Here is a 26,229-nt window from a genome sequence, read left to right on the forward strand (position 1 = left end):
GAAGAAAAAACAGAAACTAGGTAACACAAAGAGCAACCTAGCCACCACTAGTAACCAAATGGATGAACCAAAGTCCCAACAGTGTCAATATCTGACACTGCAAAGGAATGAGTGTTAGATTCTGGTTGTACTTTCCATATGAGCCCCAATAGGAGTTGGTTCCAAGACTTTGAGGAGTTTGATCATGAGACTGTGTACATGGGGAACAACCAAGCCTGTAGGGTTAAGGGGATTGGCTGCATTACCCTTAGGTTAAATGGAGGAAAACTAATAAGGTTGACCAAAGTCAGATATATACCTGACTTAAAGAGAAACCTCATATCATTAGGCACCCTAGATGAAGCAGGCTGCTGCTATAAGGCTAACAGTGGGTGGTTGAATGTATATAAAAATGAGAATATGATGATGAAAGAAGAAAAGAAAAATGGGCTATATGTACTTTGTGGTAGTTTTTATTCTGACTGCAACAGCACAACACTTGGGTCTCAAAATTTATCAGTAATAGAAAGGTGGCACTTAAGATTAGGCCATATAAGTCAGAAAGGAATGGATGTACTGAATAGGCTAGGACAATTTGGGAAAGACACTGTTACAAGCCTAGAATTCTGCAAAAATTGTGTACTTGGTAAATAGCACAGAAATAGTTTTCCTAAGGGAGTTCACCTAGCAAACAACTATTTGGATTACCTACATTCTGATTTATGGGGGCCAGAAAAGGTTAAATCTCATGGTGGAAACAGTTATTTCCTCTCAATAGTAGATGACTACAGCAGGAAGGTCTGGGTATTCTTACTTAGGTCAAAGGATCAAGCCCTAGCAAAGTTTAAAGACTGGAAAACCCTTGTTGAAAACCAGTCTGGCAGAAAGGTGAAAGCCCTTAGGATTGACAATGGGCTTGAGTTCTGTAATCTGGAGTTTGATAAGTTCTACAGTGAATAGGGGATCCTGAGGCATAGGACAGTGAGAAATACCCCTCAGCAAAATGGGGTGATTGAGAGGATGAACAGAACACTGCTAGACAAAGGAAGATGCCTCTTGATCACCTCAAACCTACCAAAAACTTTCTGGGGAGAAGCTCTCTCCACAGCTGCTTACTTAGTGAATAGGAGTCCTTCCACAGCACTAAGCCTTATCAGTCCAGAAGAAAGATGGTCAGGGAGAAGACCAGAACTAGGGCACCTAAGAGTGTTTGGCTGTGCTGCATATGCTCACACAGTGGGGGGAAAACTGGAGCCAAGATCAACCAAGTGTGTGTTCCTTGGATANTTTTTTATTTTTTTTTTTTTTTAAATTTAGTGGACATAAAAGGCATCTTACTTTTCTTGAACTAAAAGAAATAAATCTAATTAAAGGACAGTAAATCAGAATAATAAACGAAAAACTGTTAATTTTTCCTGCAAACTTAAGGATTTGATCGAGCAATTACTTGTGATAAAAGTAACCAAATTAATCTACTTAAGATTGTTGTAAAACTCCATTAAAACAACCATGGGAAACTACCTGAAAAAACCTAGCAAAAACCTTGAAGATCCTCTACTAGAATCACAGGAAGAAGACGCTGATGCAAGCTTTACTTGCGAGATTTGCATCGAACCCGTCTTGACAAACAAGAAATTCAAGAACAAGAACCATTGTGCTCATTCCTTTTGTAAAGAATGCATAGCCAAATACATCGAACTCAAGATCGAAGATCACGTAGCAAGCGTTCAATGCCCTGGATAGAATTGCAAACGAGTTTTAGATCCTCTCTCTTGCAGAACGATAATCTCACGAAATGTTTTTGCAAAGTGGTGCGACGTTCTCTGTGATAATTATGTTCTAGGGTTTGAAAGAGGCTATTGCCCTAATAGGAGTTGCGGGGAGTTGGTGGTGAATGAGTGTGGTGGGAATGTGAAGAAAACTACATGTCCAAATTGTAAGAAACTGTTTTGTTTTCAGTGCACGTCGGCATGGCATCCGGGGTTGGGATGTGAAGAAGGTAGAATTATTGGGGACCCGAATGATACTTTATTTTTGCAACTGGTGAAGAGAAAAGCATGGATTAAGTGTCCTGGTTGTGGACACTTTGTTGAGCGCATAAAAGGCTGTAATTCCATCAAATGCAGGTTTTGTTTTATACATATAAACTCGTCTGTCTGTCTTCATTTAACAGTAACAAATATTAACGAGACATACTTTCTTTTTTCTTCTTTTTCTTTCAGATGCCGGACTGAGTTTTGCTATGAATGTGGAAAAGCTATAAGGGAATGCGAATGCCGCGGCTATCGGCGTAATTTTTATTGGCTGCTCAGCTCTGTGGTTCTAATTATTTTACTAGCTCTTTTTCTTTATTTCGAGCCCTTGTAAATAATTTCTTGAATTTAATTGAAAAAAGGTTAAGCCAAATTAGATTCTGTCTCTCTTTAAAACAGCAAGCATTCTACTGATCAAACTACAGAAAGTCTTTGCTTCACGATTGAGTTTAATAAAAAAAATTCCTTCGATTTGGGGTGCATTATATATTAATTACTACAATTTTCTGTCTTGACTCTTGAGCATCGGAAAGTGAAGAAACGGCTCAATTAGCAACTGCGTCACGATGTTAAGTATCAAGTGATAAATATAATTTTTAATCCTAGTCAAACCAAAAATTAGACTTGGTTTAGGATAAAAAGAAAGTTCTAGTCCGAAATTTAAGATAATTTATGTATTCCTAAACCGAATAGATATCTTGATGTATTCAGAAAACTAAGTAAGAGCCCTATAAATACCTAATGATTCTTAGAAAATAACAAGTTAGCCTCGAAAAATTCCATAAGGTTACCATGGGAAACTCACTGCAAAAACCAAGTGAAAACCGAGAGAATCTCCAACAAGAAACACAAGAAGAAGATGCTAATGGAAGCTTCACCTGTGAGATTTGCATCGAACCCATGTCCACAAATAAGAAATTCAAGAACAAGAACCTTTGTGGTCACCCTTTCTGTCTAGACTGCATAGCCAAATATATCGAATTCAAGATCGAAGATCATGCGGCAAATATTAAATGCCCCGGTTTGCACTGCCAACAAGTTTTAGATCCTCTTTCGTGTAGAGCTATAATCTCACAAAGTGTTTTTTCAAAGTGGTGTGATCTTCTCTGCGATAATTATGTTCTAGGGTTTGAAAGGAGCTATTGCCTTGATACGAACTGTATGGAGGTTGTGGTGAACGAGTGTGGTGGGGATATGAAGAAGAGTAAGTGTCCAAACTGTAAACGATTGTTTTGTTTTCAGTGTAAGTTGGCATGGCATGCAGGGTATGGATGTGAAGAAACTAGAAGTCCGAGGGATCGGAATGATATTTTGTTTCGGCAGCTTGTGGAGAGCAAAGCATGGATTAAGTGCCCTCGTTGTGGATACTTTGTTGAGACTTGAGCGCATAAAAGGCTGTGATTTAATCCATTGCAGGTNGATATGGGCACCAAAATTATCACTCCAGCTAAGTTCAAGCACTGCTTGAACTTGTTGTATATCAAGTAATCTTGAGTGATAAAGAGCTATGATAGAATGGGATAGGGCAAGCTGCACAAAGAGTCTGTTTCCAGTGCTTCCAAGGTGGAGATTGTTAAATATGGAAGCCTGAAACAGCGTCGTTTAAGTAACATTAATATGGCGTCATTTTAGGCATATTAACTTGGACTAATTCAGACCACAGGATGCACTCCAGATCTAACGGCCAGGATCAATCACGAAGTCAAACCATATATAAGCGCATGTTCGTTTAGTTTTGGTAGAGTGATATACAGTCGTTAGGGTTCTCTGTGTATGTTCTTCTCTGTGTTAGGGTTGAGATTCTTCATTCCAGATTGTGAGTTAAATCAGTCGAGTGATTAGGGGTTTTAATCATTCAGGTGAGAGTAGTGTTCTCTCGGGTTAGGGATATTCAGAGAGTATCTTGTAAGGCTGGTTGCTGCTGTAATCGGGTAGATCTGGTGAGTATTGAATCTGTGTAATCTTGATTGTTTCTGGTAATCGAAGTGCAGCGAGCTCATACCGTTCTTGAGCTCAACGTGGATGTAGCTTATCCATAAAAGGATAAGTGAACCACGGTAAATCGTGGCTTGTCTGTGTGTTTGATTTTGTGGTGTTTTCTTGTTTTTTGGTGTGATTGTTTTGTGTTGATAGATCAGTATTAAGTTTTCGGCTATAACAGTTCATTGTTTCCAAAAGATTATGTGATTAGCAAGGAGTCATTATTAATCTTTGGATGGCTCAAGGATTTCTTCAATCACCAAACACGAGCCAATCTCTTGAAGATGTTGTTAATGAATATTTTGTTTATTTAGTTTCTCGCTCATTTTTTCAAGATGTAACATACGATAAATATATGATGACATGCAAGATGCATGATCTTGCAACTTTAGCTACCAAACCTGAGTGTATCTTGGCTAAGTTAGATGCAAGAAATGTTGATGAAAGAACTTGTCATGTTTCATTTGATTCTAAATTAGAGTCATCATGGAACGTTTCAAATGCATTCTCAAGGCAAATCATATAAGAACATTCATACTCCATAGTGGTTCACTTTTCGACAATAATGACTTGAACAAGTCCAATTGCAGAAAAATGTTCTCTAAGTTTTAAATGTTTACGTACATTAGATTTGAGTTTTTCTAATATTAAGAATGTACCAAATTCAATTAGTAAATTGAAGCATGTACGCTATCTCGACTTGTCTTGTAACCCAAATATTAGGAAACTCCATAATTCTATAACAATATTAGGAAATTTGCAAGTATTAAAAGTCCGTAATTGTAGTCTTAAGAAGTTGCCAAAAGACATTATAAAGTTGCCAAATTCATATGCTTCTTGATTTGTTTAATTGCAGCTTGGATTTCAGATTGAATGTATCCAGGTTTATCACTACTACAAATACATTGCTAGGTTCTGCATCATAATTCATATGTCTCTTTATTTTCCTTTGTTGGTAGCTTGTTTGTCGTCCTTGGGATCTTTATACATGCTATATTGCTGCACTTGCACCATCTGTTTTTGAATTTCACAACACCCTCTTTCACTTCACTCCTTTCTTGACATGAGTTGCCTCTTGACAATGCCTCTGCTACAACTATTGTGTTGTGAAACTCTACTGAGTTTTGTGGTGCATAAAGATGGTTTTGGAGGATGAATTTATCCATTTTTCTTTCTCGTTTCATACAAGTGGGCACCCTTTTTAAATTCACATGAATGGGCTGTTGGAGCACAAAGCAATGGTTTAGCTCAATGCAACGGATACTTATATTAATAAGGGCAAAATGGTCATTTCACAGTCATATTTAATGACATTCTTATTAAGGAAAAGCAGATAAAATATGACAAATGTCATTTTAGTGTAATATTTATGAAACCGGCGGGTGCTTAATGAATTAGTGAAACCTACGGGGTTTTACAACAAATTAAAAAAAAAAAAAATTCCTTTAAGTGTAAAACATTTAATTTATACAAATGCATGCCTCCTAGGCCTCGTCCTTGTCTCATCCGCTTCTAATTCTATGTTCTTTTTGGTTTTCATTTATTTGTAATTCAACCCTTCTTTTCAAACATTCCCTATCCTTTTCTTTGGACTTAATTCCTTTTTAGTCTCTGTGCTTTTAGTTTACTACTGTTTAAGAACAATCATTTCAAATACTAGAGTTTTGGTCCTTTAACTTAATAAAATATTAGTTGATTGTTAAATTTATTTTGAAATAACAAAAACACCCCTTTTATGAAAAAGAAAAAGAAAAATTAAAGTTACGTTTCAGCCATGTTGGTTAGCTTTTTTACTATTATAGGGGCGTTTGGATCATATAATGTTTTATTGTAAGAGATATTATATTAAAAAAAATAAAGATCACCTAGATTATTGGAATATTTAGAAAATGTATTTGGTTTGTTCGAATAAATTGGTGAATAATATGTTTGATTAGAATGATAAATGGGTGGGTATGTTATATAAATTACTAAATTACCCGTATTTTTAAATATTAATATAATAGTAATTTTTATTATTATTATTTTTTGAATCGTTTCTTTTAACCCTCCACATTTGAAATTTTGTTAAAACACCTCGTCTATATAAAACTTTAATTTGTAGCAAAATCACCCTCACCCACCCAAGCCACTGTCGGTAGCTAGCCACCATTGCCGACAGTCAACGAAATGGCGCACGACTGGCCATATATGGTCAGTCGTGTGTCAGCAAAGCCGGAAATGGCCATGGATCACAAATCCATAGCTAAAAAACGGCCAGATCTATGGTCATTTTATGGCCAAATCCGTGATCGTTTTACGACCACATCTTTGGTCGTGAAACGACTATAGAAACGCTAGATCTAGCTGTTTTAGGTCATGGATAAAAGGCCTTATCGGCACAAAACCGGTCAGATCCTACTGGTCGTGCACCATTACGATGACTGATGTCGGCGACCGACGATGGTGAGTCACGGTCGGCGGTGGTCTTGGGTGGCTGAGGGTGTTTTATTAACTTTTAAACTTTTTTGTGGTTGAGGTGTTTTAGCTAATTTCTCAAATGTAGGGGGGTTGGGGTGATTGTTATTTGATAGACATTTGAGGGCAATTGTATCCAAAATTGTTTTTAATTAAGGGCAAAATGGGTAGAAAAATTAGATTACCTCGGTAGTGTTTTAATTCCAGGGGTGGGGGAAGGTATCAGATTACCCCTTATATTACCAACAGTAAACACTATTTGCAATAAAAGATTACCGTAATATTTTATTACCTGCAAACAAAACGCTGGAATCGCAAAATAAACGAAGATTATCCCCGTTATCTTATATACTCCTGATCCAAACGCCCCCTATAGGGATAGGCTCACTCTTCATCTACTTTCTCCATTGTGTTTTAAATTCCTTCAAACAATTGAATTGCATCTTTAGCATGTTAAGATAAACCAACTTCTTTAAATAAACCATTCTCAGTAGTGAAGTCATGCCAACTCACCCAGATTTCTTCAATTGCATTTTTGGTCTAATCAAATGTATTCAAAGGCCATCACCTTTAATTTTTATTCCATCTCCATATTGCCGTTGCTTAAGAAATACTTATACCTTCGATATCAAAGTAATGTTTGGAATAAAGCAACGTCTTTCTTTAACTAAAGCCGGTTTTAATTTCTATATTTATTCTTTTTATTCAAACTGACGTACGTCCATTAGAAAGATAATCAACTATCAACTCAACCTATTAATCATATTCTTATACTCTTCCACCCTTCCTTCTCTCTCATGAATCCCTTGACAAACTATTTCACTACCTTTCTTGCGACCAAAAAAACAATGGCTGAAGGAGTTTTGTTGGAGATAGAAAAGGAGTCATTGATTAATCTTTGGATGGAACAAGGATTTCTTCAATTACCAAGCACAGGCCAATTTCTTGAAGATGTTGATAATAAATATTTCGTTAATTTAGTTTCTCGCTCCTCCTTCAAGATGTAACATATCTTGAGGATGTTATAGTGACATCCAAGATGCATGATCTTGCAACATTAGTTGCTAAGCCTGAGTGTATCTTGGTTAATTTGGATACAAGAAATGTTGATGAAAGAAATCGTCATGCTTCATTTGATTCTAAATTAGAATGATCATGGAACATTCCAAATGCATAACTTAGAGTAAATCATATAAGAACATTTATTACAGTAATTACTTCAATGAGTCCAATTATAAACAATTGTTCTCAAGTTTTAAATGTTTGCGTACATTAAATTCTGAGTAATTCTAATATCAAAAATTAATGTATTGAAGTCAATTGATAAATTAAAACGTCTATATTATCTCGATTTGTCTTATAATAGGGAACTTAAGAAACTCCTTAATTCCATAAGGATGTTGAGAAATTTTCTAGTATTAAAAGTTAAGAGATGTGACGAACTTAAAGAACTTGTCGAGAGGTATAATAAAATTAGCAAACTTCAAAGTCTTGAGCTTAATGAGTATGTTCGTTTGGTTGGAATGTCATGTGGATTTTGGCAGTTGACCAATATTTGAACTTTATCATGGTTTAAATTGGGAGAGAAGGATGGGAAAAATGCCGATCTAAGTGAACTAAATAAGTTGCTTCTCAACTTGAGAGGAAGATTAGCAATTGAGGAATTAGAAAATGCCAAATCAAAAGCCACTTTGTCCAACTTAAAGGCAGCGTAACAAATTCAGATCCTAGGGCTTTTTTGGAATCCTTGTTCAAGCCGTGAAGGTGAATGTGATGAAGCGGTGTTTGGAAGTCTAGAACCACACCAAGACATAAAATTTCTTGTTATATTAGGGTTTTTAGGTGTAAGGTTTACTAACTGGCTTTCGACCTTAAGAAATCTAATTGAAATTGAAATTAGCTATTGTGATAGATGTCAAGATCTCCCGGCATTGGATCAATTACCTTCTTTGAAGAGATTGCATTTTCAACTCTTTGAAAATTTGGGGTACATATCAGATGCTTATTCCACGACGTCAATGTCATTCTTTCCATCCCTTGAGGTACTCAAGTCTTTATTTTTGTAAAATTCTAAAGGGGTGGTGTACTGTAGTTTATAGCCACTGAAGCATAAACTGCAACGATGAATTATGTTATTCCAAATTTAATTGAAACAAATTATCGAGAGGTATGTACTAATCTCACCCCTGCATAAATTACCTTCTTATTTGTTTCCCTCACATGTGCTTCTATTAATGTTATATAAAACATGGAATGCTTTAATGTTATGATATTGTACTGTATAATCTCTATTATATAATAATTTCTGACGGTCTCGACTTGGGTTAATAGATTAAATTAATAATTTCAATAAATTAATAAAACAATACTTTTCTGAAAAATCTTACATAACTTTGTGGTTTCATTCATGTCACAAATAAATAATTCACTAGTTGACTATGATATTTTATTAAAATATGACTGTAGTATTCCTTGTTTTAACACTTTTTAGATAGGGAGCCGTTGTAATTATGAAATATAATAAAAATTTGTATTTGTTTATATAAAGATTGTTTTTAATCTAATTCCTTGAATACATTTAATACAATTAAAGATACAAAGTACATTTAATTCAATTAAATTATGCACATATATTTTTTTGTTCAATACATTTAATTAAATTAATGCAATTAGATAAAATGAATATTATTTAATTAAGTACATAAGTAAAATGAATTTAAATTAATGTTTTACTGTATATTTAGTGGATTAATTCATATTCAATTGATTAGATTGGTAAAATACAATGAATTTTTAGTTGATTAAATGCATGTTAGTATCGTAAATACACCCTATAAATTAATAAATTATTAATTTATCAACTGATTAATACCTCTTTTAATTAATAGAATTTATATGGTCCCAAGGTTCTTAATTTACGGAGGTTATACTATATATGCAATGCACTTTCCTCAAATATTTAGCAATAAAAACACATGTATGATCTTCCAGCAGGTGTATCAATTTGAAGATAAAAATAGATATGAAACAGATTAGTAATAGCTGATGCTTTTCCTTCCATCTTGGGAAAAATGAAGTCCCCAACATCTGGAACAAGTACCCACCCATGGTTAGTCCAATAGTAAGGGCGAACCAAGGGTATTACAAATGATCTAACACACAGTTATAGGTTCAATTCTGTTGCCGAGCGTAAAGATAGTATATTTACCTATAATTTACCTCGAGGCTATGACGATGAATTGCTGTAAGATAACTTCTCCTGAAGATAAACTGGTTCTCAATTATTAAAAAAAAAACAAAAACAAAAACAAACAGGAACAAGCGGTCCCTCCTCTCATCATTTGTTACCAATATTTTATAGGCATTTAGGGGTATTAATTTGATGTCTATCTATCAACAGATCCTTTGACTTAAGTAGATCATTACAAAGTTGTTGAAAAATTTAAGTCTAGAAAATATTCTCAAATAGATTCTCATGAATCATGCCTTGGTAGTATTCAAACAACAATTTTGTATACTTGAAAGGAAGGAATCAAATTCTTATCGATGCTTCATATGATACCATCATTGTGTAAGCCTTTTTCAAAACCTCAGTCTATCATTCTAAAAGCATTGGCCTTCAGTAAAAGAATGACATATATACTTCACTTACTTCTCTTTAAAAATATCAAAATTTATAAAGAATCCATCCAATCAATCAAATTTTGTAGATGAGGATGCCTATTAAAATGTTAAAAAAATTTGTCCACTCTTTGTTTTATATTTTCTCTCTTTTTTTTGTCACCGTTGTTCCCCTCTCTTTTACTTCTTTTATCTCTTTTTTTAATTTTAATCCTCTTATCTCTTTTCATCATAAAAGCATGAATTAAGACTCGAATGTTATATATATATATATAATCTGAAGGACTAAATTTCAATTCACAAAACAAAAGAACCAAAAATAATTAGATTAAAAAGAAAATACAAAACAAGGATGGATTGAAATGTGTGTTGTAAATTACTATTTTCAAATCCAATTATTATGACCCTTACGAAATATTTCAACTGATGTGAAAGTATACAAATAAAAAAACCCCACAAAAAAAATTGTAAACCTTTGGTTGCAATTTGTAAGCTTAAGGCATCATTAATTAAAATTATTTAAAAAATTATTATTATTATTATTATATAGAGTGAGAGAATGAGTATTGAATAGTAGATTAAGTTATTAACTAGAATAATAATGTCAAATATTGACTATTACAATAATAAATATAAGTTTGAATAAAATGTTGGTCATAAAATATTTTATTGGAAAGGACTCATTGCATAAAAGTTTGATGTGTTAAATAATAAATAAATATTTTAAAATTATTTTCATAGAGATTACCAGCAATAACATGCTAAATAGCATTAAACATTTTAATTAGATTCAATTTTATAATAGAATATGTCATTGGGAAGGAAACTTCGGGTGCGTTTGGTTTATTGTTTTTATCCATATTCTCAATCATATTCTTCAAATGTTGTTTGGCACATTATTCCCAAAATATTAGTCTATTTTTTAATTACTTTTAGACCCCATAAGTTTATTAATTTTATTAAATACCCCCCAGAAAAAAAGTTTAAAAACTAACAAAAAAACCTCCACCCACCAATACTTGCCAGATTCCGGCAACCACTGGCAACCACTGCCAGTGGTAGCCGGAATCTATCACAACAGTCACACCACCACCGGAAATTTCCGATAATGGCGTGGATCTGGCCGAAAAAGAGTCTTTTCCGGCCAAATCCGTGGTGGATATGGCTGGAAAATGCCATAGCGATCGAATACCCGCCAAATTCGATCGGTATGTGTGGTTATCCAATTTTCCAGCCAGATTCCAACGGTGGTGGTCAGAATTTGGCACTGCAGGTGATAGGGGTGTTTTTATCATTTTACAATATTTTAATATATTAGGGTGTTTATTAAATTAGCAAACCTTGGGGGCTTTTTCATAAATTTTAAAATTTTATCTCGTAATACTCTCATATCCAGCTATCCAATACTATCCCCAAAATCCTATCCAAAATAATAAACCAAACGCACCCGAATCATTATTCAAGAGAAAAGAAATTGATTTGAAAATTTAATAAAAAGGAAGCTTCGTAACTTCTACGCAAAGAAATATTTAATGTAATACTTTTAAATCAAAATTTTAAATTAATGGGATTTTTTTAACCCCTGACGTTTAATCAACAAACAAAAGCATCCCCAAATTTCAGAAATAACAAATAAATATCAACCATTAGTTAACCGTTAATGTACCGTTCTAGAATTTATAACGTAATAGGTGAATGAATATTTACTTAATTGCCCTTATATTGTTTATTTTAACACCCAAAAATCAACGGTAACGGATATCTGTTGTTTCTCTACCACAAGGGATTATTGCTATTAACCCTATATTTATTTATATTAATTGTTGTGGGCATGAATCAAAATAGGTCAAAATTATAGTTATGCAATTGAATTTGATATTGGTTTAGTAGGTGATAAATCATTTTATTACTCAATTGCAATGTACTTGTTTTAGAAGTTAATTTTAGTTTTGGTATATAAAATGATTAAAATTTAAAATCCAATTATGGAAGNCTATATTTCCAAGCAGATGGATGGTAGTCCCCTTTTTTGAGTCAGCTAAGGATGCCCTTGTGCTCTTAAGAGATGATGCATGTTGTAATTCTAAATCTCTAATTTGACTCTCAACATGGTCTCTTTCTCTCTTAGTATCAGATGATACCACATTATACGAACAGCTTACTTCATGAGAATTATTACACAATGGTTCAAACTCTAGGCCTATGCTCCCTACTTTTAAGCCTAAACAACATAATAATGCTCATCAAATTTTCATCTCGAATCCCATCCTGAACATACTCCCTTCCTTTCCCAGAATCTGATGATTCCACATTATATAAACAGCTCACTTCACCAGAGCTAGGAGCAAGTGATATGGAGTAAACTTCATTACTAGCAGAGTTAGACGAGCTAAAAAAATGAATCTGGTATTGTGCCAAGTAGTTTCCATCATGAAGAACCACTATACTTATCCGAAGCATAATTCTAAGAAAAGAATTAAAGTTAGTATATAGGAATTATCAAAGATAATTACAGCTCATAGGTTCAATTTAGCACATGTATGGGCCAAAAATTGTCTTGGGCCTTATAAGGCCCAACCATGTAACATCTACTATGTGTTCCAAGGTCGTGGTTGGTTGGGCCTACATCAAGGTTCCTATCATGGGCCAGAGTCACGGCTTAAACCCAGATTCTCTCCATTAGGCCTCATCAAACGAAGAATCAGAATCATCAAGAAATTAACTATGTGGACATCATAATGAAATTCTCATAATTAGTAATCCTTGATACATTATTTATGAGAAATTAGATTATGAGTGAAAAGATAATATTTTTTATGCTAGAAAGTGTCAAATTTTTAAAATTTATGAAAGAGATTAATAATACAAGCCTAAAAAATTACTTTTGCAGGAAACAAAAGATCATACTACTGCTAAGAATGAGATAACTTGTAGTCTATAGAAAACTCTATGTAACTAGAATTAAGAGGCTATAATTTTCATAGCAAGAAAAAAAATTAGAAAAGCAAAATGATGTAAAGCAAGTATTCCCTCATTCTCTTTTGAAAGAAATGTCTACACAGTTATTTTACCTCACCATTTTCTTGCCCAGAGGATCTGAGGCTTACATAGAGATTGGTAAGGTCTCGAGGTTGGGAGTAGGATATACCCCGAACCAAAGGACGAGGCGGGGATGGTGTTAGGCGTAGCCTCTCTCTGCACCCACCCTGCATCTGCCTCGACCTCGCCCCGCACCTGCCTTGACCCCGCCCTACACCAGCCCCGTAAATTAATTAATTAATTATAAGTTTTATAAAATTTTGTATAATATAATAGATTTTGTGTAAAATGATAATCCCATGATATAAGTCACCAATTATATTTTAAAACTGATTTGAATTAAATACATTACATAGCCCTCTAAATTAATTAAAAGAAAATATTAATAAAAAAACCAGGTTAAAGAAAACAATTAAAGGATCTAAAATAGAATATAAGTATAAAACTAATTTGTTGCAATTAAACAATTAATCTCTCAAATTGACATGTTTTTCTTACATAATTAGTTTTTATTTAAGTAAATTCTATAGTTTATACTTTATAGTAGTAGAATATGATTCTATAAACTCATCTAGTCTTACTCCACTGTCCCTTCTCAATAATTGTTCAATTTTAATTTATTCGAAAATATGTAAATGTTAGTATTTATGGTATGTTAATATATATGATAGATAAAATGTAAATATTTTATATATTCTTATAAATAAAAAAAATCAAGGGGAGAAAATAAATAATGATCCTAAAATAAACAAAATGTACATTCGGGGAAAATTCTCAATGAGTATTACTACTAGTTGGAGGATAAATCCCCATGGATATTACCACTTTTTTTTAAAAAAAAAAAAAATTAATACGTACAATTTTTGGATTTTAGTCCATCCTAACAGAAATATTAATGGACAAAAATATTAATGTGCAATTAGTTTTTATTTTGGCCCACCCTAACAGAAATTTCTAGATTCGCCCCCTGATTACAACCTATGATTAATCTAATCCAATGACTTTTTATTATCATTATTTATATACTTTTGTCTTATGTTTGATCATATGATGATTCAAACAGAGGGCATTGATTAGTCATGTCAAACGTATATACAAAAATTTTGTAGTTTGTATGTGATATTAAAAGAAAGAACAAAAAGCCAAGACATCCCAAACTTAATTAAATATCTCCGATTCAAAGATCAAGATGGGGAGGAGTGCTGCACAAGTTGCAGTACTGAACCAAAGGTTCAAATCATCGCTCAGAGTCATCTCTACAAAACCAAATCCGACGGCAATATAACCGACACCTGTAATGATTTTGCTGCACTTGCACTTCCAACCTTTGGCCACAAACTAAGATACCACAGAAGCAATAGAGAAATGTCATAGTATTGCAAATTGTAGCAAATTGCTTGAGAATTTTAGCATTATGTAATAAACTACTTTCATCATACCCATGTGTCAAGAGACCGGGAGCTAATTGGGCAGCCATAACAAATGTTGCCTCTTTCAATCTATAGTGATTGAATAGTGGTTCTGCTTCCTAATTTCCAGGTTCAAAGAAGGTCATTGCTCTCTTAAGAAATGTTGCTCTTCCTCTTAAGAAATATTGCATTTCTCTGTGGTTCTAACTCTATATTTCTAGGTAGATGGATGGCAGTCCCCTTTTCCGAATCAACTAAGGACACCCTTGTGCTCTTAAGAGATGATGCATGCCACAATTCTAAATCTCCAATTTCAATCTCAACATGGTCTCTTTCTCTCTCAAGAAATGTTTCATTTCTTTGTGGTTCTAACTCTATATTTCCAGGCAGATGGATAGTAGTCCATTTTTTCGAGTCAACTAAGGATGCTCTTGTGCTCTTAAGAGATTATGCATGCTGCAATTATAAATCTGTAATTTTACTCTCAACATGGTCTGTTTCTCTCTTAGTATCAGATGATACCACATTATACGAACAGCTTGCTTCATGAGAATTATTACGCAATGGTTCAAACTTTATACCTCCAGGCCTACGCTCCCTACTTTTAAGCCCAAGCAACATTATAATGCTTATCAAATTTTCATCTCGAATCCCATCCTGAACATACTCCCTTCCTTTCCCATAATCTGATGATTCCACATTATATGAACAACTCGTTTCATCAGAGCTAGGAGCATATGATATGGCGTAAACTTCATTACTAGTAGAGTTAGATGAGCTGAAAAAATGAATATGGTATTGTGCCGAGTAGTTTTCATCATGAGGAACCACTATACTTATCCGAAGCATAATTCTAAGAAAAGAATTAAAGTTAGTATATAGGAATTATCAAAGATAATTATAGCTCATAGGTTCAGTTTAGCACATGTATGGGCCAAAAATCGTCTTGGGCCTTATAAGGCCCAACCATGTAACATCTACTATGTGTTCCAAGGTTGGGGCTAGTTAGGCCTGCATCAAGGTTCCTATCATAGGCCAGAGTCACGGCCTAAACCCAGATTCTCTCCAGATTAGGCCTCATCATTGGCTTATCTAGGGCCAGACCCATTGTTCCATAATATTCTCTAAGGGCCCAGAATCCTACTAAAATACTAATATATCTACTTCCTATTTGGTTTTTATACTAATTCACTCAAGATCCTATATCTTATGTGAATTAGGACTCTCAGTTCTAGAAGGGCAAGTAGATCAAGTCTTTCCTATTGACTAGGATTCTACTATTATGGACTCAAAGTCCTACTAGGATTCGAAGATCTTGTGACTCCTATATAAAGAGTTCCTGCCTCTCACAAAGTATTCAATCTCAATACCTCTTACTTGCAACCAAAGTTCTTGCTCTTGAGAACTAGCACCTTCGTCGTAGCTCTATTCTCTTATTAGACACCACACTGGTGCTTTACGTAAGCTTCGCACTTGCTTTCTTTGTGTGTAAGGTCAACAGATTGTCAGTGGCCTCAACCTTACAAGATCAAATCTCATTCCGTAATCATAGATTTTAGGATCTACAACACACTGAAAAAAAATAAAACCATATTTAGAAGGTGAAGATGGCTCTTAAAGTTCTTCCAATCCAAGGTTTTTCTAAATCTATCAAAGTTCTTTCAAGCCAAGCATTCCAAATGACCAACTAGGAAACATATAACCTGTGTTTTTCTGTACTTGCTGCTTCTCTTCTACTGCTACTTCAACATCACTATGAGAATAATCGAGAAACCGTTCATAAACCATGTGGTTTCGATGCCCTTATGATTTCCATCATGTTTTGCTTCACGTGTGCTTTTGGTGTGTCGTTGATCAGGCACAAGCCACAACTTGAAGCACTTCGAAGGTTTTACTTCGTAATCTCAATGGTTTCCATGGCTTCAGCTTTGTCGATTCTAGCCTTGGCCTTGTTTTCTGAAAGTGTCGAGTTGGTTTCTCTAGGAAATATATTGTGGCAAAATGAAGACGGAGAAGATCACTTAGAAAAACTGGTCCTCATCCTGAAGAAGAACTCTCATAAATTACTTAAGTCCTAGTTTAGTAGAATTACTTTAAATCTTTCTATGATACGTAATATATTCAATATAATTTTGCTCTTTTATTAAAAATTTAGACTGACCCGAAATTTCTATTAGTAGTTCTAGGATTTTGTCAAGATAGTTCTTTAGATTTATGACTTGGGTTTGATTAAAATCTTGTGGTTCTGGGCCTAGTTGAAATCTATATTATTCTCTTTTATGATTCATGCATTAAATTTTTAGGGCAATACAGGCATCTTGGCTGATGGCTTTAATCTATATCGTTTTCAATAAATTTCATGGTTTTCAGAATCAGGAAAGTAAAATTTATGTATGACAGCTTCACCTTGTTGGATGTCTTGTTCTTTCATTCAAATCTGATAGAACTGTGAAAGTTACTGAATTTTAAAACCAAATACCCTATACAAATAATCTTTGAGGTAATTCATCCAATACTTGGTGTGTCAATAATCTTTGTGGCAATTCATCAAACATTTGGTGTGCAGATGCATTTGGTGAGTGGAAAAGCTAATCAAGAATCCCAAATTCTGCTGACTGGCTAGTTCTTATGACGATCTATCCAACAGAACTGACAGTGTGGCCGGACTCGCCACCGGCTAGTGAACCCAGATCCTGCCGATGGTAGTTAGCTGACTTACATGCCGGCCAAATTTTTATTCTTTTCAGATTTTTTAAAAAAGATGAATAAAATAAATTGAAATTGAAGAAAGGGGTTTAAATGTAATTTTCTAGTTGGTGAAGCTAATTGTGATATGTTTGTAATTTAGGGGTGTAAGCAACATTAATTTTATAATATATATTATGCAAGGCGATGAGAATGCCCTTTTACCTTTAAAAATAATGTCTTAATTTTAATGATGGTTGGGAAAATGTTTTTTTTTCAAACTTTTTGGGTGGAAAAATATTTATGCCAAACCTTGGGTGGGAAATTGTTATTCTCCCTTTATATAACTTTTTAAATTAAAAAAATAATTAATGTGCCATAAATGGCACATATTATGAAGGCGAAGCAAATCTTAAAATGTACCTTAATTACATATATTATAATGTTAAAATGATAAATTATACATGTTATCTTTTTAAGTAAAGAAAATCAAGACATATTTTATTTGATTTTTTTAAAATAACAAAATAATGTTTTACTTTAAAATTTTAAAGCTCTTTTAACATATGTACATAAAGAAAACCAAAGAAATCTGAAATATCACATTGGTATTACATTATTCATACTAAACTGAAACCCACTTATTATACATATATTGGCTAGCTTCTGATAGAATTAAATCGAAATTGACGTTACGTACTATAATTTATATACGTATTGACTTGTGGTATTACTGATGTGATGCCATTGTAGTATTGAAGGACTCCCTCAAAGATTAAACACCGTGAAATTCTTCTGAAATAAGAAAACAATTCTAAATCAAACAAAATTTTATTTTCCACATAAGTTTGGACTTTTTATGTAAATAGACCTCTCATCATAAGTTAAGCACTATATATATATTTGAGAGAATGGCGAAATTCCTAAAACACTTTTACCATCCATGTGAAACTCACTGCAAAAAACATCTGAACCAAGAGAATCTCCACGAAGAAAAAAAAAATGCTAATGCAATTCAAGAACAAAAGCCACTCTGTTAAAACTGCATAGTCAAATACATCAAAACCAAGATCAAAGAAAACATAGCCAGCATAAAATGCCCCATATTGTACTATCAACAAGTTCTGGATCCTCTCGCCGGCTGGGAAATAATCTCACCAACTGTTTTTTCAAATTGTTGTGATGTACTCTGTGATAGTTATGCTCTAGGGTTTGAGAGGAGCTATTGCCCCTAATGGTAAGTGTAGGGAGTTGGTGATGAACGAGCAGGGACGTAGTCAGGATTCTGAGTCAGTGGGTTCAAAACATCAAAGTTTATAAATTTACAATAAAATATTTACTGACGTAATAAGCATAAAAAAATGTACTTTTAAAAGTTATTTATACCAAATTATCAATTCTATAACTGTCCTCGACGATTTTTTATATTCTGAAAACGTTGCATAATTGCTTCATTGAAAATTCCATCAAATACCTCTCTCTCAATTTATGTAATAAGACAATCATTTAACAATTGATCTCCCATTTGATTTTGTAGTTGATTTTTCACAATCTTCATCACAAAAAAAAGCTCTTTCAACATTGCAGTTACAACATGTAATATCAATGCTAATTTCATGTCTAAAAAGATAACAACACAAACAAAAACACCCTCCTTTTCTGCACTATAGTCCAACCGATTTGCATATTCTCTGAACCAAATGGGATTAAAATGACGCATTAAATTTTCAATTGCTTGCTTTTTAAAATTATGATTGTGTGGTTGGCAATGTCCTTTTTGCAAGTATACCTTTCTCACTTTGTCTCTATCATTAGGATGATATTTTAAAATTTTAATCCTCAATCCAGGATCTGCAAGAAGACTACTCAAGTTAAGCTTGATATATATTTGTCTTGAATTAGATTCTATGGGCTCATTGTGAACACTATCGTGACGTCTTATGTTTTGTTCAATTGATGGTTTTTCATTAGAAAACTTTTTTTGATAAAAAACTTGTTCATAACTAAAAAAAATAAAAGAATTTTTATTATCAGAAATATTATTTATTTGCAATTACAATTAAAAAACAACAAAATTTATCAAAATTCAACTCATAACTTAGTTTTTTCAAACAATTTCTACTAACCCAATAAAATTTAACTCATAGACCCATGAAAATTCATCAAATCTAACTCTAAATAATCAAGCAACTAACCAATATATCGAAATTAAACCAAGTCCCCAAATCTCTACAACATAGGGTTTCATCAATTTTTTAAACCATATTCAAAATTAACTCAATAACTAACCACAATTTATCAAACCTAACTTAAAACAACAATTAATTAACTCATACCTCAATATAAACAAGATTAAATCAAAACCCACATCAAAATCTATGAATTATTTCAAACTCATTTATTAAACAAAATAAAAACTCATAACTCATGATCTTTCATTAATTAAGAAAGCTAAAAGAAAAGAATTAATTTTAAGTAAAAAAATAAAAATAAAATTAGTATCATCTTACCTTATAATCTAAAGGAGTAGTCTTTCTTAAGTATCAAACCAAAGGAAAAATATAATATGAAAGCAAAAGTGAGAAAATAAAGAAAAATTTAAAAAGTATTAATTAATAATTTATTTTGTGGGGTCAACATAAAGTTAAGTGTTGTTAAAATTGTAAAATCTATAAACTATTCATACTTTTTTAAAATTTTTAAAAAGTTTAGTGGGTTGAATTGAATCCACAAGCCATTGTGTGGCTACATGCCTGTGAACGAGTGTGAAGAAAAGTGAATGTCCAAATTGTAAGGAACTAATATCGTTGTCGGGGAAATAAATGGACAAGGTGTCCTGATCATGGACACTGGACATTGTATTGAGCTTCGCGAGGGCTGTAAATCTATCAGATACAAGTTTAACATGAAAATACTTCTCCATATTCTGAGGAATTAAAAACCTTTTTTTTTTTTTTAAGTTGTAAGTTTGATCTTCTCCCATAAGTTATTTTTACACTTACTTGTGGTGAGAGGCTCAAAAATATCTCTATTATATTTTATAAACTTTATTTGATCTGCTCTTGTATGGTTTTTTTTTTTTTTTTTTTTTTTTACATATATAAATTAATACTAAAAAACTCTTTTACACTCATCCCAAATAGTAGTCTTCCCAACACTCTCACTTTCCAATAAGTGTAAAAATAACTCTAATTTTGAAATAGTAGACTTTTTTTTAAATTCTAATTTTGAGTATAGCATAAAACTGTTTTTTTATAGTTTTCATGTTATCCACAAGTATTAATACGGTATAAATAACTTAAATTATAAATTATAAAATATTGTTACAATCCAGCATTGCAGAAAATTAAAGAAACAACAGAATGTGATAAAAAGGAGCTTAATCTTCATGGTTTTCACAGCTTCCGCATGCAGAGAAATACTTTCTGATCAAGCTGAAAGTCTGAGACAATTGAAGGATTTCCTTTCAGCATCATCAAAAGCCCACTAAACGAAACATATATCTCCCTGAAAAAATTAATATATATATATAGATGAATTTATTAAGTTTGTATAAAAAATCATATAGTCGAATCCAGCGCACATCAAGTGTGGCAACTTCGTACTAATACGAACTACTCAGTTCAACTGATTGGATTGGATTAGATTAGATTAGATTAGACAAGAAAGTCTTAGATTCAAATCCAGCTCATATCAAGATTCAGATATATATATATATATATATATACATACGCTTTGATATTTGCTCCCGAACCCTCCTCTAGGATCCTGTATATCTTCCCATACATGATGTATTCAAATTTATCTGCTATTGTCTCTCTCCCGCTCTGCAAATAGAAATAAAATTGTAACAATATGCTAATATTAGGTTACACAATTTCAAATATTACTAAATAGAAAGCAGAACATTCAATAAGACTCAATAAAAAGAATGTCACTCACAATCAATTTCTTATTTCTGTGATTACAATTTAAAAGATTAAAATTTAGGGTATCCTTAATTTACAATTCCATGCTAATAGGGATATTGACCACTGGATGTATATTCAATCGTTAACTTTAAGACACTGTGGAATTAGTCGAGGTACACACAAGCTAAATCGAATACTCTCGGTCACAAAAAAAAAAAAAAAATTTACAAGTCCAATATAATTCTTCCTTTATTACTGAAAATAAACCAAGATTTTATCTTAACTATAGCATTTGATCAGTACACTATCATTCATACTAACATTTTATAAGATTAGTATATAATATATTTTTCATAGAACTGAGATTAATTATCTACATTAAGCAAAAAATTAAAAGAAAACGGTTTTTAAATGCCTTTTAAGTTTTTAAGACTCGTCAATAGAAGACATTCCCAAAAACTAACACAACCATGTGGATGGTTTTAAAAAATGTCACATACATAAGACATAATATTTATTGAACGATCTCAGCTCAATGAGATGTGATATCATTAATGCAAATTAAGAGAGGAATGTTACCTGAGAGTAATACTCGGAGACAGTTGAACCATCTTTGTTGATTGTAGGAGTTAAAAGAACAACAAACTTTTCACTTTCCTTAACGGGATAAATCTCAGTATTAATATCAAGCAACATGTACATTTCAAGGCTCTCACTGTCAGCTTCTATGCGAGACACTGCACAAACAAAATCAAGATACTCTGCGCATGAAACAATTAGGCAAAACAAATAGAATAAACTTAATCTAATTAATAAACATGTATGCTTTGTCTTGGTTCGTTGGATTCAAGATGACCTAAAGGCGAATAGTTATTAGCTTGTTTTACTGTTTTCAGCGATTATCTCTGAAATTGACCAAAGATGTGGCCAACCAATTTAAAAGATATCACCATTACTGAAAGGATTGACTTTGAATATAAATATTATCATTATACTAACGATCAACGCGTTTTTTTCTGGTCAATCTCTACACGAAAGTGCTGCATCACTAGAAAGCAGCAATACGCTTTTTTTACTTTGTTTTGTTAATTCAATTTCTTCAAAACATTCTTATCCAATTTAATCTTCCACAGAAGCGCAAAAAGAAGTCTCCTATCAAATAAAAAAAACACGCTAATCCCTGGAGCTAGTCAAAACAAGACTACCTGACATAGCTTAGCTGGTCACCGAAAGTATCGAGATGGAGAGTTCATGAGTCAATCCAACCACAAAACTTCGTCTTTCTAGCACTAATTGTTACGGCGACTTCAAGTGTACAGTTAAAAGACAAAGGCACCACCAACAAAATTTGGGTTGTGCAATTATTCAGTGGGGAATGAAAGGGGATTAAAACTTTAAGTTATCACACTAGTTCACTTCAAATTCGATGTAGAGGAGTACTACACCAAACATTAATCAACAAGAACCCAAAGAAAGAGAAAAAAAGAAAAAGGAAAGAACACATCAAAACCTTTCCCACTGATACTTCAGTTCAGTATACACGAAAAAAGGGGAATCATCTCCTTTTTCCCTATCCCACCTGTACAAAACCCTTGACAAGTGTTGTTCAAATGCCTTATACATGTCAAATTACTGGGTATTATTTTATCTTCCTTTATTAAAGTAATTCTAAGTGACACTTTTGGGACCCTAGCAAGAGTTCTGGTTTGGGCAACTCAAAACTGACAAAAAAGATTCCACTGGGAGTGCTACAATTTGCTCATGTACATTTCAATATTTCATTCCACAAAAGAATGTACAAAGAAATTCGGAGGACAAAATATCCTATTTTTAAATAAAAGAAGTTTTCTTGCATGACACTCGTTAACTAAGTTGTGGCCCTACTGAGGTACCAGTAGGGAATTTCTCAATGAGCCACTAACAGATGCCTTAGTCATATCTTGTCTTCGTATCCCAAGTGCCTTGGCCAAAGATCTCTTCAATAATGTTGCATGTAGGCAGGAGATCAACACCTTTTATCGGACTTGGATACCTTCCATCCCAAACTTTAGCATCACAGGAATCCAATAAATTTACATGACCAACCAGATCATTACACTCGTCAAGTTTACCATGCAAACTTTTACAAAGGTCAGTCTTTGCTCCACTTAAATGCAAGGCATGTACAGCATCAAGTGGACCACAAGAATCGACCATGTCATACTCAAAAGACGTACACGAGTCATCTTGAACACTAAGACTGTCACCAGCTCTCCCTGTACTTGTATCTACATGTGGAACTACAGAATCAACCCCATCCCCATTCGATGACATTTCCATGCATGACTGAGATAGATAATCTAACCCATAATCTTCTTCAGTTGCATCAGCACCAAAATTTCCGACATCTCCATCACTGTCATCACCATCATCATCATCTTCATCAGAACAATCCTCTTCAGAGTCTGCTAGCTCATCTTCAGCAACAGGAGACACAATGGCAGAGTCTTCATCTTCTCCTGAAACTTGAACATCATACTGATCCCCATGATTTCCATGCCACTCATCATCATCGCTATCGATAGCCAGAGAGTAACTTCTATTCTGAGTAGCCCGCCTCCGGAGCATGAAGACATTGAAATAATAACTGACTATTTCTTTTTTGGTTCTGGAAGGGAACACTGCTGACAAGTGCTTCCAAAAATTCCTACCTAATGATGCAGGATTAGAATAAACAGCATCATGAAAGGCCTGTTCCTCTTCTTCAGTCCATTTCCAGGACACCACCTCTCCCATGTCACATAAACCCAACTTAACAAATTTTTCATGCCCAAGGGATTTCAAAAGCTTTTCCCGTGCTTCCATGATATGCTGTTGTACACATCTGACAGAGCCCTCGTCCAGGCAGTCGCAGTCCATACTGCCGTCTCCAACCTTGTCAGTGTTCTGTGCAGACGAATTTGAGTCAGGCATCGGAATAACACAAGTCCCCATCAGCTTCTCTTCATAGTCATTGTCAACATTGTTGTCTAATCCCAGATAATTTGAGGAACTGTCATTCATTGTGGCTTTACAATCTGATATGTTCTTGTTTGTGTAGGGGTCCCAAGATGGAAGGCTGGCCTGATGATTTGGTCCAAGAGGAACTTGTTTTTTGGGGGAGCGGTCCAAGACAGAAGAATAGGAATTATCAAATGGAACAAATATTCTCCGTGGGAAGTCATATCCAAAATGTTCTAGCGAAAGAGATGCATAAGATGTTGACTTGGACCCAACATCTTCCTCACTGGAACTGCTGGTGAATTCATTAACAACAGTTTCACTTTCAGATTCCCTTTGCCATCCATGTTGATAAAATCCATCCCCATATTCACCTGGTTCAAACAAAAATACTATTAGTTCAAGTAAAATTTCAACATTTAAAAAGGTTAGCACTTATATTTCAACCATCGTCTTACCCGAAAAAACAGTTTCACTTATATTACAAGGAACTTGTTGATATTGAGTCAGCTTATTGTTAACATCAAGCTGTCTTGAATGTTTACAAGGTAGCTCCTGGAATTCTTCATCATCAAAAGGCCGCTTAAATCCCATGTCTTTAACCTTAAGCTGCAATATAATCACTTAAGAGTCAAGCCACAATGTCTACGATACTGAACTACAGACAACGGTACACGCAGTAGTTCTAACAAGCATTGTTGGTAATATCACATTCCCAGTCTCTGTTCCTTTTTATTTTTTTTTTATAAGAAAAGGTTAAATCATTTACACTAAGAATTCCAAAATTACAAAAACGTGATTAAATGTTATAAAGCATGAAAATGAAAACCAAAGTAAGGGAGTATTGCCACATTCATTGTAGACTGTAGTTCAAATAAATCACTATTCATCAAAAGAATTCAAAACATGCATTACCTCGATGGGTATTGCTTACTGTCAAACACTCCGAAAAGGCATAAATAAATTGTAGGCAGTAAATAAACAAGTACACTTACTGGTAAGTAAAACTTGATAATCTAGTAACATAAAGAATAATAAAAAAAAAAAAAAAAGCTTAGGAAAATGATATTCACAGTAATTTAAATCAATTTTCAATTTTCTATGAAATAAGCTTAATAATAAAAACTCAAATTAATAGAAAAAGATTATACCTCAACAGATATGTCGAGATCAAATTTCAGACGACTTGAGACCCTTAAAGGCTTAGTTTAGACGAAATCAGACGGAATAATACCCTAGAGAAGCTTAATTTGACGTGAATTTACGTTTCCCCAATTGACATATAAAAATACAAAGAAACCCTATTTTATAGAAACCCTAATTTTTTCTACAGAAACCTAACCCTAGAGTCCCAATTTACGGTCAAAAAGACAAATTAACGACACAAAAAAACACGAACCAGTTTCGAATCGATCAAAGGAACCAAACCCCTCTCGAAATTTACAGATTTGAAACACCCTAACGAACCGAAAAATTCGAAACCTAGAACGGAATCAGATCGAGACTTATCTACAAAATTAGAATCGGATGAGGGAGAAATATTAACATAGATCGATAATAGAATTTAAAAACACGAGAGATCGAGAGATTAAGGGTCTCAATTGAGGAGATCGAAACCCTAACCCTAGGATTGTGTAAAATCAACGACTGGGGTTAAAAGAGATACCTACAGATAGAGAATTATGCGAATTGAAAGAAAATATTCGTCGATTTGAAGATTAAAGCAAAAACTTCTATGAAAAACAGAGATCGATTTTGGGGAAGATTGGACGAAACAATGAGTCGATGAGAGAAAAGGGCATACGGTTCGTGCTTTTTGTAAAGCAAGCGGTCTGAAAACAAAACCGGGTTAATTTTGAATACCGAAATTCTCGTTTAGTTTGAGCTGGATTCTGTACTCCTATTTAAGACAAACCGGCCCGGGCTTAAGTGAAATTCCTATAAGGTCCCTACTTCAGTATTTTGTGTTATTTATGCTCGGGATTCGCATAAAGCTGCCCATTTTAATTTTTGTTGTAGAAAATTCATTACCCAAATGATTTTTTTTTCCTACATTTAGCAGAGTAATTTTTTTTAATTTAAATTTCGAACCAAAATTAGAAAAGAATATTCTTTTTAAATTAAAAATTCAGAGTG

At 33.5% G+C, this 26,229-nt stretch overlaps 3 protein-coding genes and 1 pseudogene across 3 annotated transcripts; 2 read left to right on the forward strand and 2 right to left on the reverse strand.

Annotated features, from left to right (window-relative positions):
• Positions 1 to 1,488: 1,488 nt before the first annotated feature.
• LOC116124898 (probable E3 ubiquitin-protein ligase RNF217) lies at positions 1,489 to 2,346 on the forward strand. Its single transcript, XM_031410659.1, is given in 2 exon segments — positions 1,489 to 2,105; positions 2,202 to 2,346. Coding segments are annotated over 2 exon segments (762 nt in total).
• A 458-nt stretch (positions 2,347 to 2,804) lies between these two features.
• On the forward strand, positions 2,805 to 3,480 carry LOC116124909 (annotated as a pseudogene).
• Positions 3,481 to 20,598: 17,118 nt separating this feature from the next.
• On the reverse strand, positions 20,599 to 22,326 carry LOC116124919 (DNA-directed RNA polymerases II and V subunit 8A-like). Its single transcript, XM_031410678.1, has 4 exons — positions 22,320 to 22,326; positions 21,694 to 21,875; positions 20,936 to 21,030; positions 20,599 to 20,710 (listed from the first exon to the last, which is right to left on the reverse strand). Exons 1-4 carry the CDS (start codon positions 22,324 to 22,326, stop codon positions 20,599 to 20,601), a joined length of 396 nt encoding a protein of 131 aa, XP_031266538.1.
• Positions 22,327 to 22,604: 278 nt separating this feature from the next.
• On the reverse strand, positions 22,605 to 25,955 carry LOC116124743. Its single transcript, XM_031410479.1, has 3 exons — positions 25,245 to 25,955; positions 24,552 to 24,702; positions 22,605 to 24,467 (listed from the first exon to the last, which is right to left on the reverse strand). The coding sequence occupies exons 2-3, from the start codon at positions 24,685 to 24,687 to the stop codon at positions 23,044 to 23,046; spliced, it is 1,560 nt and encodes a 519-aa protein (XP_031266339.1). The 5' UTR covers positions 24,688 to 24,702; positions 25,245 to 25,955; the 3' UTR covers positions 22,605 to 23,043.
• Positions 25,956 to 26,229: the final 274 nt, after the last annotated feature.

The sequence above is a fragment of the Pistacia vera genome, unplaced genomic scaffold (assembly GCF_008641045.1).
Source record: "Pistacia vera cultivar Batoury unplaced genomic scaffold, PisVer_v2 Contig104, whole genome shotgun sequence".
Lineage (NCBI taxonomy): Eukaryota > Viridiplantae > Streptophyta > Magnoliopsida > Sapindales > Anacardiaceae > Pistacia > Pistacia vera.

Coding starts and splice junctions, on each gene's coding strand:
- LOC116124743 (XM_031410479.1), bottom strand. CDS start 24,687: ATGGGATTTAAGCGGCCTTTTGATGATGAAGAATTCCAGGAGCTACCT. Junction 24,468..24,551: donor AAGTGAAACTGTTTTTTCGG/GTAAGACGATGG, acceptor TGTTTGAACCAG/GTGAATATGGGGATGGATTT.
- LOC116124919 (XM_031410678.1), bottom strand. Junction 21,031..21,693: donor TCTCCGAGTATTACTCTCAG/GTAACATTCCTC, acceptor TTCTATTTGCAG/AGCGGGAGAGAGACAATAGC. Junction 20,711..20,935: donor TCGGGAGCAAATATCAAAGC/GTATGTATATAT, acceptor TAATTTTTTCAG/GGAGATATATGTTTCGTTTA.